Source organism: Puntigrus tetrazona, chromosome 15 (assembly GCF_018831695.1).
Source record: "Puntigrus tetrazona isolate hp1 chromosome 15, ASM1883169v1, whole genome shotgun sequence".
NCBI lineage: Eukaryota > Metazoa > Chordata > Actinopteri > Cypriniformes > Cyprinidae > Puntigrus > Puntigrus tetrazona.
In genome coordinates this window covers 7552596-7565232 of record NC_056713.1, presented here as the reverse complement: position 1 = coordinate 7565232, position 12637 = coordinate 7552596, and the positions used below count along the sequence as shown (strand labels likewise).

The 12637-nt window shown below is 41.2% G+C and overlaps 1 protein-coding gene across 2 annotated transcripts in view; it reads right to left on the bottom strand.

Annotated features, from left to right (window-relative positions):
- The window catches only part of LOC122358353 (SH2B adapter protein 2), a 17169-nt gene extending 6544 nt beyond the window's left edge, over positions 1-10625 (bottom strand). The window contains exons 1-5 of one of the 2 annotated variants that reach the window (XM_043258142.1): positions 10454-10625; positions 6171-7056; positions 1576-1677; positions 1369-1460; positions 289-389 (exon numbers count right to left, since the gene is read on the bottom strand). In XM_043258142.1, coding sequence (XP_043114077.1) covers positions 289-389; positions 1369-1460; positions 1576-1677; positions 6171-7025 — 1150 coding nt within the window. In that variant the 5' untranslated portion in view covers positions 7026-7056; positions 10454-10625. The remainder of the gene's footprint in view (positions 1-288; positions 390-1368; positions 1461-1575; positions 1678-6170; positions 7057-10453) is intronic. The other variant, XM_043258141.1, reaches the window with a different exon arrangement.
- Positions 10626-12637: the final 2012 nt, after the last annotated feature.

Below are 12637 nucleotides of genomic sequence, written 5' to 3'. Positions count from 1 at the left end.
AGGTAATTTAAAAACCGCATAAAGTGCAATTTACGCGTCTTTTTTAATTTGAGTGTTGGTTATTACAGTTAAAAAAGGAATATTTAATTTAGGTTTGGGCTCTGTTGTTAATCGTAACACTATAGTAGGGCTAATGCAAAAGGGCTATAGCTTAGAGCAGAAGTGGATTTTTTTATTTATTTATTTTTTAATGAGGTAGATTTAAATATTTAAATATTAAAAAACCGTTCCCTCCTGCCGAACCGTGACGTCAGAACCCAGACGGAGCTCGAGGACAGGTTTACGTACCGTCACACAGCAGCTCACAGCTACAGGACGACACCAGCGAGAAGTCTTTGTGCGGCTGGCTGTGAGCGCATGACGCCAGCTCAATGTCATCACCGCTGTCCCTGAGACACACACACACACACACACACCACAAAAAACCTATCTTTACCAAAGCAATTCATCTGTTAAAACATGCATCTGATGTCCTGCAACACAAAGTTTCTGATGGACTTCTTTTGTAAATACAGTAGTGCAGTCAAACGATTCATCGCATCCAAAACAAACGTTTTTATGTAGTGTATATTTATTATGTACATCTAAATACACACACATGCATGCTTACATTTAAGAAAAATCGGTTATTTTGAATATGAATATATAAATGAATATACAATTCTCTAAATATTTATATTGCATGTATAATACACATATAATATAAACAAAAACGTTCATTTCGGATGCAATTAATCGTTGGACAGCACTACTGTGTTTACAGTTTAGATCAGTAAACAAAAGGGTTTAAAGTGCTAAAAATATTTAAAACTATTACAAACAAAGAATAAATTGGTTAGAAATGGTCTTGTGATTTTACTACAAATATCTAGGGAAAAATTATTTTAGATAATTTTTGCTTTCTGAAAGAAAAAAAAAATAACCCAAAGTTTGCTTACTAAAAAAAAAAAAAGAAACAATCTGGGGTAATAAACAATCTTAATTTAGTGGGAAAAAAAGGATAGTATTTTTTATCATTTTGAGAAAAACATTAACTTGATTTCAACCAAAACATACTTTGAAATCAAGTCTTAATATCTTGTTATTTTGCTTCTCAGGTACATGCATGTTGATTTAAGAATGTTTAGAAGTAATAGAAAACAAGACAAAAACACCAAGCAGGAAATTCTTTTTTTGCATTGTTACAGACCGTAAGAGTAAGACTTTCTAAAAGCTGCTTTCAAACTATGTACTTGTGTAAATAAATTCGATTCGGCTTAACGAGGGCACTATATCATGAGTGGGTCTTAAAAAGTTGTCTGGCCAATTAGCAGAGCGCTGAGAGCTATTTTTACACAAGTAGCGTGTCCTAATAACCCTCGTTCTCACCCGGGGTCAATGCAGTCCTGGATGTCAGCGACCCACGAGTTCTTCTGCAGAGAGTCGATGGTCTCCAAAATGTATTCGGCACCGTTTTCTACCTGCAATCCACAACAAAACACGACAGCTTGAGCTGACTCAAAGAAAACACACGGACATGCAGGAGCCTGCGAGATGAAGGACCATCTAGGAGCAGATAAGACGAGGGACCTGTACCTTGAGCACGAATGTGTTGTCTTTGTCGGGCATCTCCAGAGGCATGGTGGTCCTCACCTCCACGATAGCAGACAGAGGGACGCTCACTTTGGGTTTCGATGACTAGAAAACACAAATCAGCGTCGGTCAAACACACACTGAACAGCGTGAACTTCATATACTAGATATAGAAATAGAAATATATAGTTACTAATGGTTTGAAGTCAGTTATTTCTGATTTCGTGAGACTCGCTGACTTCTCTAGCGCTTCATAGCATGTTCGTGTAGTCTACTGTAACACTAGCCTGAGTGTAACTATTGCAATCAATGCACAAATAGTTTACAACCCACAATACATTGTATGGCTTATAAATAAACCATTTTCCTTTTATGCCAACGATCATTAGGATATTAAGTAATGCTCGACGAAGATATTTTGTACATTTCTTAGTAATATGCATTGCTAAGCGGTTCATTTTGGCAACTTTACGGTTTCGATTTTTTTTTGCATCCTCAGATTCCAGATTTCTCAGCCAAATACTGTCCTATCATAACAAACTACACATCAATAAAAAAAATATTTAGTTCAGATGATGTATAGATCTTACTTTAAACAAAAATGGACCCTTAAGACTTTTTTTGTGGTCCACGGTCACATTTGCATTCATTATTTCCAAAACTAGCCTTTCCATCTGCCCAACTTCATCAGTTATGGTCTCATTTGTTAGGAAAGAGGATGTTGTTCTGAAAACATCAGTGAAACCGATGACTGAAGCTTTACTGCATGAAGACACGGACGTCACCGGACTGATTCATTCAGCTTCTGTCCCTCACGTCATTTGTCCGGGGCTCCTCACTCACAGTCATTATAATATGCTCTATTAGTTTCTGAGCACACATAAAGACAGACAGTAGCTGGACTCGACTCAAACACGCACCCGATACGTCTGTTTATGCCGTAGTGGCATGGATACGCATTCACTCAGCCTCTATTTTTACCGTCTTCAGCTCGTTCAGGAAAAGGAAGTTATTAGCGCCGTCTTGAGGGACCAAAATTGCTCTGAGATCCGCTTCCCAAAATCTCCCTGAAGCCTTCCGAACAAAACCAAAATGTGGAATAGGATTTTAAGAGGCCGGATCTGACTCATTTTTAATGAGGAAACCATTACTACTAACATATGTGGGTTTCATCTGTCCACCTCACGTGTGTTGCTAGCTGAAGCTGCACCGGAATCAAAAAAAATTATTCATCCACCACATTCTCAAGTCGAGTGGAATCAACCGGTCAAATATCTCAACCGTCTCACAGCCCTGTTCCCTGAGCGCCTCGTGCATACTGCTAAAGCACACTACAGAGAAGACATATCAGTGCTATTCAGGAAAAACTGATCACTAGAGTTGAAGGACATCAAATCTTTGAAAGATAATAAAAATGACTGCGGTAATCCATGTCAGAGAATCCCACATCTCATCATTACAGGCTGCTTTTCTAACTTTTCAATCTACATTTTTGGGAAATGTGAACATTTCTAGACAAGTAAAAAATGATCTTCTTTTCAGAAAAAGTTTCAGAAAAGTTTTTCCTTGAAACAAGCTAAACAACCTGCCCCTGGGGTGAGCAAGATAATCTCGTAACCTCATGTCTATTATTGACATATTACTTTCTTTATTAGTACTTAAAGCATTTATTAATGCCTTATTCTGTATAACCACAAGTTTTAAAAAATGCCTGAAAACATTATATTGCCAAGGCCGGTCTTTGACACGTCAAATATCACCATCGGCCAATAAGTTGTTCTTTCTGGCCAGCGTGTTTGAGGCAGGACTTTATTTCTGATGGAGCTTAGAACGGCAACAACTGATGACAAAGTGCTCAATTCTGCTTTCTGAGATATTTTTTCCATACGCGTCATCTTCAATTGTTCGTTGATTTGCATTATTATTTTCCTTCGCTTCAGTTATGATAAAGAAGCCTGGAACGTCTAAATCTAGTCCGTCACGTGTTCCATCAAATCCAGCACTGGCTCCCAAAAAAGGGGAACATTTGGTTCTCCTTTCGGTGATTCCCATAACATGCATGTGCTGTATCCAGCTTATTTTTAAACCTGGGTTTCTTTGAATGTGTGGCACTTCTGGTTATTAGCTGCTGCAGAGTAAGAATGAGAACAATATCCACGTGCAGTAAACAGTCAAATGTTTGTGCTACAAACTGGTGTGTTCATAATGAAGAGAACACATTAAAATAATACAATAAGACATAAGTGTGTATGTGAACGTTTGGGAGGGAGGCATCAAAGAACGTGTTATAATGTTTTTCTGGAAATTGCTAAATGCTCTTTTCACGTACTTCCTATGCTTTTTGTGCATCACTCTGAGTCTCAATCTAATCTCAATGCTTTATGCAAAAAAACCTTTTTAAGTCAAAACCTTGGCTTCTCTCGCCTGAATCTCTCTCACACGCGAGTAGCATTCATGAAGCAAAAGAAGAAACCGTGCAGGCAAACCTTCATGCTTCAACGCAGTACATTTGAACGCAGGTAGTGAACAACTAGGGACGTACTCCTCTTCCAGCTGCAGAAGAGCGGAGCTCATGAGTGGACGCGGTTAACCAAACCCTGCTTGAGGGACACACGCAGCCACATCATGTAGGACTGCACTCGTCCTGCTCGCCACCTGCTCGTCCCGTCTCATCCAGTCACACACCGGTCTCACAGACAGCCAGCAGTTCATCAAGATCCTACCAGCCAGCCTAGACAGTTCCAGCCAACCCCGATTGAAATCATTCCCATCTAAATGTGTTTGTTCACGCCTAATATGTGCACGTGTCATTAGCAGGGTTTCCATCAAAAGTTGCACATTTAGCTTGTGTGCAAGCTAATTTGTATATTGCATAAAACAACCGCCGCACCATTTCCAAGTCAAACAGAACAAAATCGTCACTTCCTGGTAAACTGGCTCTAAATATGTCACGCCCTTGGACTGTTTTGTGTTTTTTCCCCCCCATGTCCTCCGTGTGATTATGTTGGTGCGTGTGCTCAATTCACCTCATTAGTCACCCTTATGAGTCTGAATCTGTTCCGTGTTTCTTCGTCCGGTCTCGTTTATGTAATGTTTATTTGTAAGCGTGGATTTGCTCCCCCTCCGTACAAGATTATATCTCTGTGGTGAAGAGTCTGAGGATCCTCAAATACAGCCTGTGTGTGTTTTCCTTCAAAAGAGCAACCATACACTTGCATAGTGTTTTACTTTCTTTCTTTTATATTCATTTATTCAGTTTTTAATCATTTATTATTTATTCTTTTTTATTATTCCAATTAAATCAATCATTTATCATTATAGCCATTTATACTCACTGATTTATTAATTGATTATTTATGCATATTATATTAGTAATTTACATTATATTGTTTTTTATATTATATTTCATAGTTTTTTAGTCTTATGGCCGTTTGGTTGTTTGGCTGTTTGTCTTCATGAATGAGATACATGGGAATGTTTTGGAAACCCAAGGTTTATGGGACGTTGTTTTGAAACGGTTTTAGTAAAATAATACTAGTTGAACTTGTGATATCGACACACGGTGTGTGTGTGCGTGTTGCAAATATATCTCTGTGGTTTTGGGGATTTTGTAGATAACGAAAAGTGAACATTATTTAGCTATTTTGCTGAGTCGGGTTTTTGCCCTGCCATATATTAATACATATGATACTAGAACCAGCGGCAAGTTTGGGCAAGTGCAAAAACAGATCCATTCAGGAACAAAACACCTTCTCTGAGACCTTCTCACTTACCTTGTTTTAACTGAAACCGCTACAGAGTGTTTTCATAACACATCATTAATCCAGAAGTCAGCCATATTGGTGGCACTAATCGTAACCAGTTCCTTGCACTGAATAATGAACAGACATCTCAAATTGCTAAAATGCTACTGCTGCTAAAAATGGTCATGTTTTGAGCTGTACTACTTGGCCCAAGCGGGACACCGGCAGCAGGAACTCTTAGTTCAGAGTTACTAGAACTAAATACGCTCCTAGTTTCTGCTGCGCGAATACACCAAAAAAGTAAAGGGCACAAAAAGTTCCTCCAGTTTCAAAGTGCCTATAGACTGTCAGAAGTTACAAAAAAAAAAGAATAAAGAAAAAAGTGTTCCTGCAAGCTATTAGAGAGCAGACCGTTCTGTACGTGTACGGATGGCTCTGGTGGACGTCAATCTGCGTTGTTTCATTTCTAATCGAACGCACCGGCTGGCTCACTGACCTTAGGATGAAAACAAGAGGTCAACAAAAGGTCTGACCTTAAGATTAACCCCTTAGTTATCAAAATTTAGTACCAAATGACAAGACGTTTTTTGATTCTCAATAGTACCAAGGCAATTCGGTCGGTACCCAAAAAGTACCCAGTGGTTCTCAACCACGTCCTAACGCTGCACATTTTGCATCTCTCCTTTGTCTGACACACCCATTTCAAGTCTCTATTAACTCTATTAACGAGTTAATGATCTGAATCAGGTGCGTTTGATTAAGGAGAACAGAAAACGTGCAGTGTTGAGTTGGGAACCCCTGCCCTAACCCACAAACTTGCATACTAATAAGAGTTTTACCAGGGTGCTCCTCTACCTTTGGTGGAACGTAGAACTCAAGCTGGAACTTCTCTCCTACGTCTAGATGCGCGGCGGTCTTCCTCAACAGCAACCTGCACTTCTGCCACTGCGCCGCTCCCATACAGTTAGTGTCATCGGCCACCATGTACCGCAGTGCGCCCTCCCTCTGGATCTCCAACAGCTCCGCCTTATGGCCCTGAGTGCCCCGCGGCAGACGGAGCTTCTGGCTCCAGTGTTCGGACCCCACGGATTCGGCTCCATTGGTCCTCCTGGCGCCCCCCGAGGGGTCCGGTTCTGGAGAAGCCCTGCGGTGCCAGATCTCCTTCACCCCATCCACCACGCTCAGACTCATGTTGCGGAGGGAGAAGCCCTTCTTGAAGCGAGCCTTGCGTCGGCCCAAAGACACATCCTCCGAACTCCTGGATTGGCTGACGGTCGCCAGCTTACGGGTGGGAGTCTGCTGTTCCTGTCCGCTGGCTCCGCCCCCTCCGCTGTCCATGCTATCCAGCGATTCGCTCGAGGCCCCCACGTCTTTGCGCCGATGGTAGAGGTCGTGGCTGAAGGGCAGCGTGCAGCTCTGTATGCCAACAAAGGGCACGATGCTGTACTTGGGAGCGGAGGAGTCGCCCGGAGAGCCAGGAACTTGGTCGAGGGCGGCAGAGAAGCAGGTTAAGAAGTGCTGAGCAAAGTGTTGCGAGAAGCTGGCGTCAGCCCCGGGCGCGTCGTAGCATGGGTTCTCGCTGATGAATTGCCGGAACTTGTAGGCAAAATCGGTGGCAGAAGCTCGAGCGTGAAGCTCACAGAACTCCTTCCAGTCGGGCAGCGTGCAGGAGGAGTGCTCCGGGCTGCTGGGAGCCCCGTCGCCATTCATTACTAGGCCATGCCAATGCCTTGGCAAACCACTGACACACACAGAGAGAGAAAGAGAGAGAGAGAGAGAGAGAGAGAGACAGGTCAGGATGCAAATCAGAAAGTGTGAAACAAAAGGCAACATTTACATTACACCGTTCAACCGACCTATTTCTTCCTCCAGTGTGGCACAGATCTGATACGACACACAAACACGTCAGCAGAAAATAAGCAGATGAATTCCGATATTCTCAGATCGGTTTCAGGCTTCATTCAATTATTGTCATATTTGGAAATGGCGCTCGCAGGGGTTTTCAGTGTCTGCCGTCTTACTAAACGAGGACATAAACACACGGAAAACTGCTCTGAGAGTCACTTCATTTAAATCACATACACAGAACTGTAAAGATGTTCAAAACAACCTGTCAAAATAAAAGTCCCGTTTAATTGGAAGTCATTGTGCCTATTGCCATTTTTTCAGTAAAATATACATAGCCCACCGCTATTACTGCTAGCCTACTAAAATGAAACAAACATTATTTTGAGGAATAATCACACATTTCTTCCACGTTTTAATTTTAATAGTAGTTTGCCTAATTTTCAATAATTAAAAGATTAATTTAAATCAAAGTTTTATGAAAACAAGAGAAAAAAAATTAAATACACAGCACAGAATTTCTGAGCAAAAGAAAATCACAAGACTGCTTTTATTTTATAAATTAAGCTGTTTTATGCATTTAAATTCAGGAAGTTAGCTTCACACGGTGCCTAAAAACAGACAGACCCTCTCGCTGGTAAAATTAATATTCCTCATTTGCCTCATACTGCTTTATTGACTACACGTTTTTAAAACTTACTAAGGAAGCTTTGTGAAATTTCCATACGAAGAGATCTTGAATGATTTTCATGAAATCCCATCTTTTTAGTGAGCAGTATTTTCACTCGGCTGAACAAATTTCACAAAAGCTATTGATTTGTAAATGTTCTAAAGAAATGTCAACAATTTGGAGTTGTCTGAGCAGTCTGGGAACATCTCCACTATAATAAACACTACAACAGATCTCGGATTATGTTTGTCTTTTAAAAAAAACACATTTTTAATCTTTATTGTTCAATCAAATAAAGGCGTGATAGTTAATGAAACGAAACCCTATAACCACACACAAGCATCTCCATTATATGCATGAAGGGGATTTCCATGAAACCTTTACAGTAGCATTATAAATGATCATCATTCACCACATTAAAGTCACATTTCATTACACTGAATGAAGCCTACGCATAATAATGTGAACACAAGATCGGTCACAGAGCTGCGCCGATCTAAAACACACGTTTTATGATGCCGCCATTTAGTCAACATTTCCTAATATGATAAACAACTCACACGAAGCACCCATCATCACGTGATGCACACGCAGCCCTTACTCAATATATGCATTTTGTAAATGTTGTGGGATAAAGAAACAGCAGAAGCAGAACACGAAATGTCTACAGACTGAAGCTCCTGCAAGACTAACCGTGTTAACCAAAGCAGACCACAAACCAAGACAGAAAGAAGTACCCTCACACTGAAGAAATCATCAAAATGGCTAATTATTAAATACCGTCCTACGATATATATTTAACATAACAGGTGTTCATTTATTTATTTAATATGCGTTTTTTTCCATTTATTTTTTCTAAAAATGACCTCGTTCAAAAGTTTACATACCCTTGAATCTCACTACTGCGTTAGTTCCTGAACGATCCACGACTGTCTTTCTGTTTTGTGATAGTTAATCACGAGCTCCTTGTTGGTCCTGAACAGTTTGACTTCCTGCTGTTCTCAGAAAGGTTATGATCTTGTCTTGTGGAGCATATATAAACATAGTGAAACGGCTTATTCAGGAGACTACTAAATAAAGAGACACAACTGTAACAATTAATGGCTTTTGTGACAGGCACGCAGTGGTCTCTTCTCTCTTCTTTTTCAATCACAATGCAGAGAATGACACAGACCAGCATCTGTCTGAAAATAAGAGCCATTCACTGAAGACGAGAACATCACACACGATCAGTGTGCTAGACGGGCACAGCACAACTCAATGGCCTCCACAAATAGATCAAATATTGAATGTAAAAAATAACTAAGAAAGAAAAATGTTGCCTTGAATATTCAGTGCAACCTCCCTTTGTATAGTTTGCTTTTTGAGTCTTCTTCTATAGCGTAATGAAGCTGATAAACATATGGCAAGGTATCACAGGACTACGCTCGAGGACTTCTTTGGTTGATTCTGAGGTGTGTTTTGGACCACAACCCTGCTGAAGCTTCCTGAGACAGGTTTGTCCTTTAAGGACATCAAAGGAATTTATGGCAAACAATCTGCGAATATTTAGGTGGCTGCTTGTTATTTTGGACTCAACCAGGATCTACGCTGCTCCAAACGAGATCTTTAAAGAGACTAAAAGCATCCTCCTCTCGGTCTTCTTCCAGGTCCACTTCCAGCATTCACGCTAGATTTATGCATGGTAGAGTTTCCTCATTACAATTCGTAGGGCTTCCACACGTCACACATCTATTGTAGAATTGTTTTAATAATGCCACATTTCTTTTTTTTTATAAACTTTACTTCCACGTAATGATTTCGTTGCTCTAAATAAACATTTACAGAGATACGGGGGAATTTACACAAGTCACAATTTCATTATCCTATGAACACTTCTTCACCTGTAATCTTTCCTTTAGAGACATGCATGCGGCTTCGATCTTCTCAAAGCATTTAAGAAACTATGACATTTATTTGTGATTATTTATCGTTACCCCAATTTTTTTAAGTGAATTGCAAAAGTTCAAAATGCATTTAGCCTAAATGCAGTTACATTTACAGCTTGCCGTTTACTTGATGCTGGAAAAAGCATCCTTGTTTTCCAGCGGTTTTATGGATTTTTGTGTTTACACCGGTAGGGTCCATTCTCATGTCCTCCTCTAGGGCCCCTTAAACCCTGTAGGTGTGTGTGTGTGTGTGTGTGTGTGTGTGTGTGTGTGTGTGTGTGTGTGTGTGTACAGTGTGTTTATGCATCTGTGCACACATGCATGTATAATTTGGTTATTTAAGGTTCTTTGTTATTGGGTGGATGATACATGATGCTGTGAATCCCTGTGAATGAAGCCGGTGCACGAGGCCTGAATCAATAACACACACACACACACACACACACACACACGTCTGCATCGATACAAAACACCGTGCAGATGACGAACACTGAAGCAGCATCCCCAGAAGCTGAGACCGTGACACACACTAGCCTTCGATCCCCCCGTCGAGCGAGCGAGCGCGTGCGTGTGAGTGAAGCGGCGCAGAATGAATGAGAGCGAAGGGCCGTTCATTGAGGACGCGCTCCGACGCGCGCTCCGGGACGCGTCTCGAACTGACGCGCGGCCCCCGGAACACACGCGTTCGTTCTCACCTCCGATAAACGCGTCGCTGCCTCTGACGCCAGAGCTGTTACTCCACATCCATCGACGGAGGTTCGTGGGGAGGTCCGGCGCATCGCATCGCTGTATGATCCATAAGTGAGAGGTACAGAGACGGAGACATGACGCGCGCGCATCTATTCTCCAGGCAATGCAGCTGCTCTTAAAGGGGACGCGGCGCCGTTTCCGATTGGCCCTTAAATGGGCCACGTCATGAAGTCATTGGTCACCACTGAGTGAAGGTGATTCAGAGCATCATCCTCCTCCATCAGGATCACATCACATGAGTGTGTATCTCACTGCTGCTGTCTGTACTGTGTACTGCATACTGTATGCTCTGTTCATGTACACACACACACACACACACTTATATATAGTAACACTTTCATTGGTGTTGCAGAATAGCTAGGCTAATTAAAGTTAGCCTACTGAGGAAAAAAGTGTAAATAAATTAGTTACTTATGAAAATGAATGATTACAAAGGAGGTTTTACATCTGAATGCTTCATTACACATACACCCATGAAGGGCAGCGACTGCTATAAAACACAGCTGTTTCAGGAGGATTGTTTTATTTCATATGGGTTTACGCTTTATTTTCATGATTATGATTTGATGTTATTTTTTTTAACATATCCCCCAAAGCACTGTTAGATGCCAGTGTCCCCTACAGCTATGCAAAAATGTTGTTTCCCAAACAGCATCAGCTATGAAACTATATTGTCATGATTTTAGATCTGTATTTTACCTCCAGCGATCTAAATCTGTTTTTGTGGCAGCTTAAAAGGGAACGATTATCTTAATTCAAATGATGGAGCATTAAAAGGTTTTAGGCAGGTTTTAAAAAATAAATGTAAGATTGTTTTCGCATATACTGAACCATTCAGATGAACCTCCTTAAAAAGAGACCCTCAAAACAAACCGAGCATGGTGCATTTGTGGGTCTTTTTAAGGATGAAGATCAGCTGGTGTTTATTTATTTTGCTCAAATGACCTATAGTTGTGAAAAAAAAAAACCTAAATATCACGCAGGCTTCTGTCCAAACCGATTAGATGTACTAGCATGTTATATCAGTCTATCCTGGAGCTCCACGCCAGCTGCATTTCACACACAGTAACAGGATCCAAACACTGAGCCGCAAAGCATTGTGGGAGCAGAGCGGATCAACACGATCCTGGAGAGCTGGACTCTAGACGCATGTGCTTTTCTCATCAAACAACGCAGGTTTCATGGGAGCGTGCTCGGTGTCTCAAACACACATCTGCTACTTACTTTAAAAATCAAGCAGCTGCAGGCCCGTGTGTGTCGACCGATGATCAAGTCGTGTGATATATCAGCGTCTGTCCGTCGTTCAGCCGTTTACTGCACTCATTCTTCAATCATTTATTATCAGACAGCACGGTCAAACTACAGAAGGAACCCACGTGTCACTAAATGAATTGAAATCAATTAAAGTTACTGTTTTTCACACACTGACTCGTCTTTCATAAGCTCTAAACTGTTCTAAAATATGAGACGGTAATGTTTCAGGAGTTTAGGACACATAATAGGACCTAATTTTGGTTTTTAGCCTTAAATAAAGATGCTTAGAAGGTTCCACGAAGAACCATACAGTCAACCACCTCTTTCTTACACTTTTATAATCTGAAGAAGAAACAGAAAGGTGTTAAAGGTTCTTTAACGGCACATGGAAGCATCTTTATTTTTAAGCTTTTAACCTCAGAACGATCTCAAAGTTAGCCTGATTTCGTGGTGGCTGTGCTTTAAAATAATTCATAATCTTAATTCAACCGAGGAAGGATCAAAGTTATGATCGTGGAGTTTTGAGCTCAGCATCAGTACTACATATGCACTGTTTGTGTTCGTCTTAATGCAGTGTTTGTGGGTAAATAACACAGAGATCTTTATAGATGTCACACCAAACGCCCTGCAGGTCCAGGGAATCATACAAAACAGAAAAAAGCTGGGATTATATTCACAAGCAGCTTCAGTGAGACATAATCTGCAGCTGCGGTGAAGATCGGTCTCACGTCGCCACATCAGACGCTCTCTGATTGGCCGGGTGCGGTCACATGGGCCCGAGACCGCCGGCAGACGCTGTCACAGGAAATCAGGCGGGCCGATGTGATGAAGCAGCGTGCTGGCGCACAGGAGCAGAGGTCACGAGGGTCAAACTA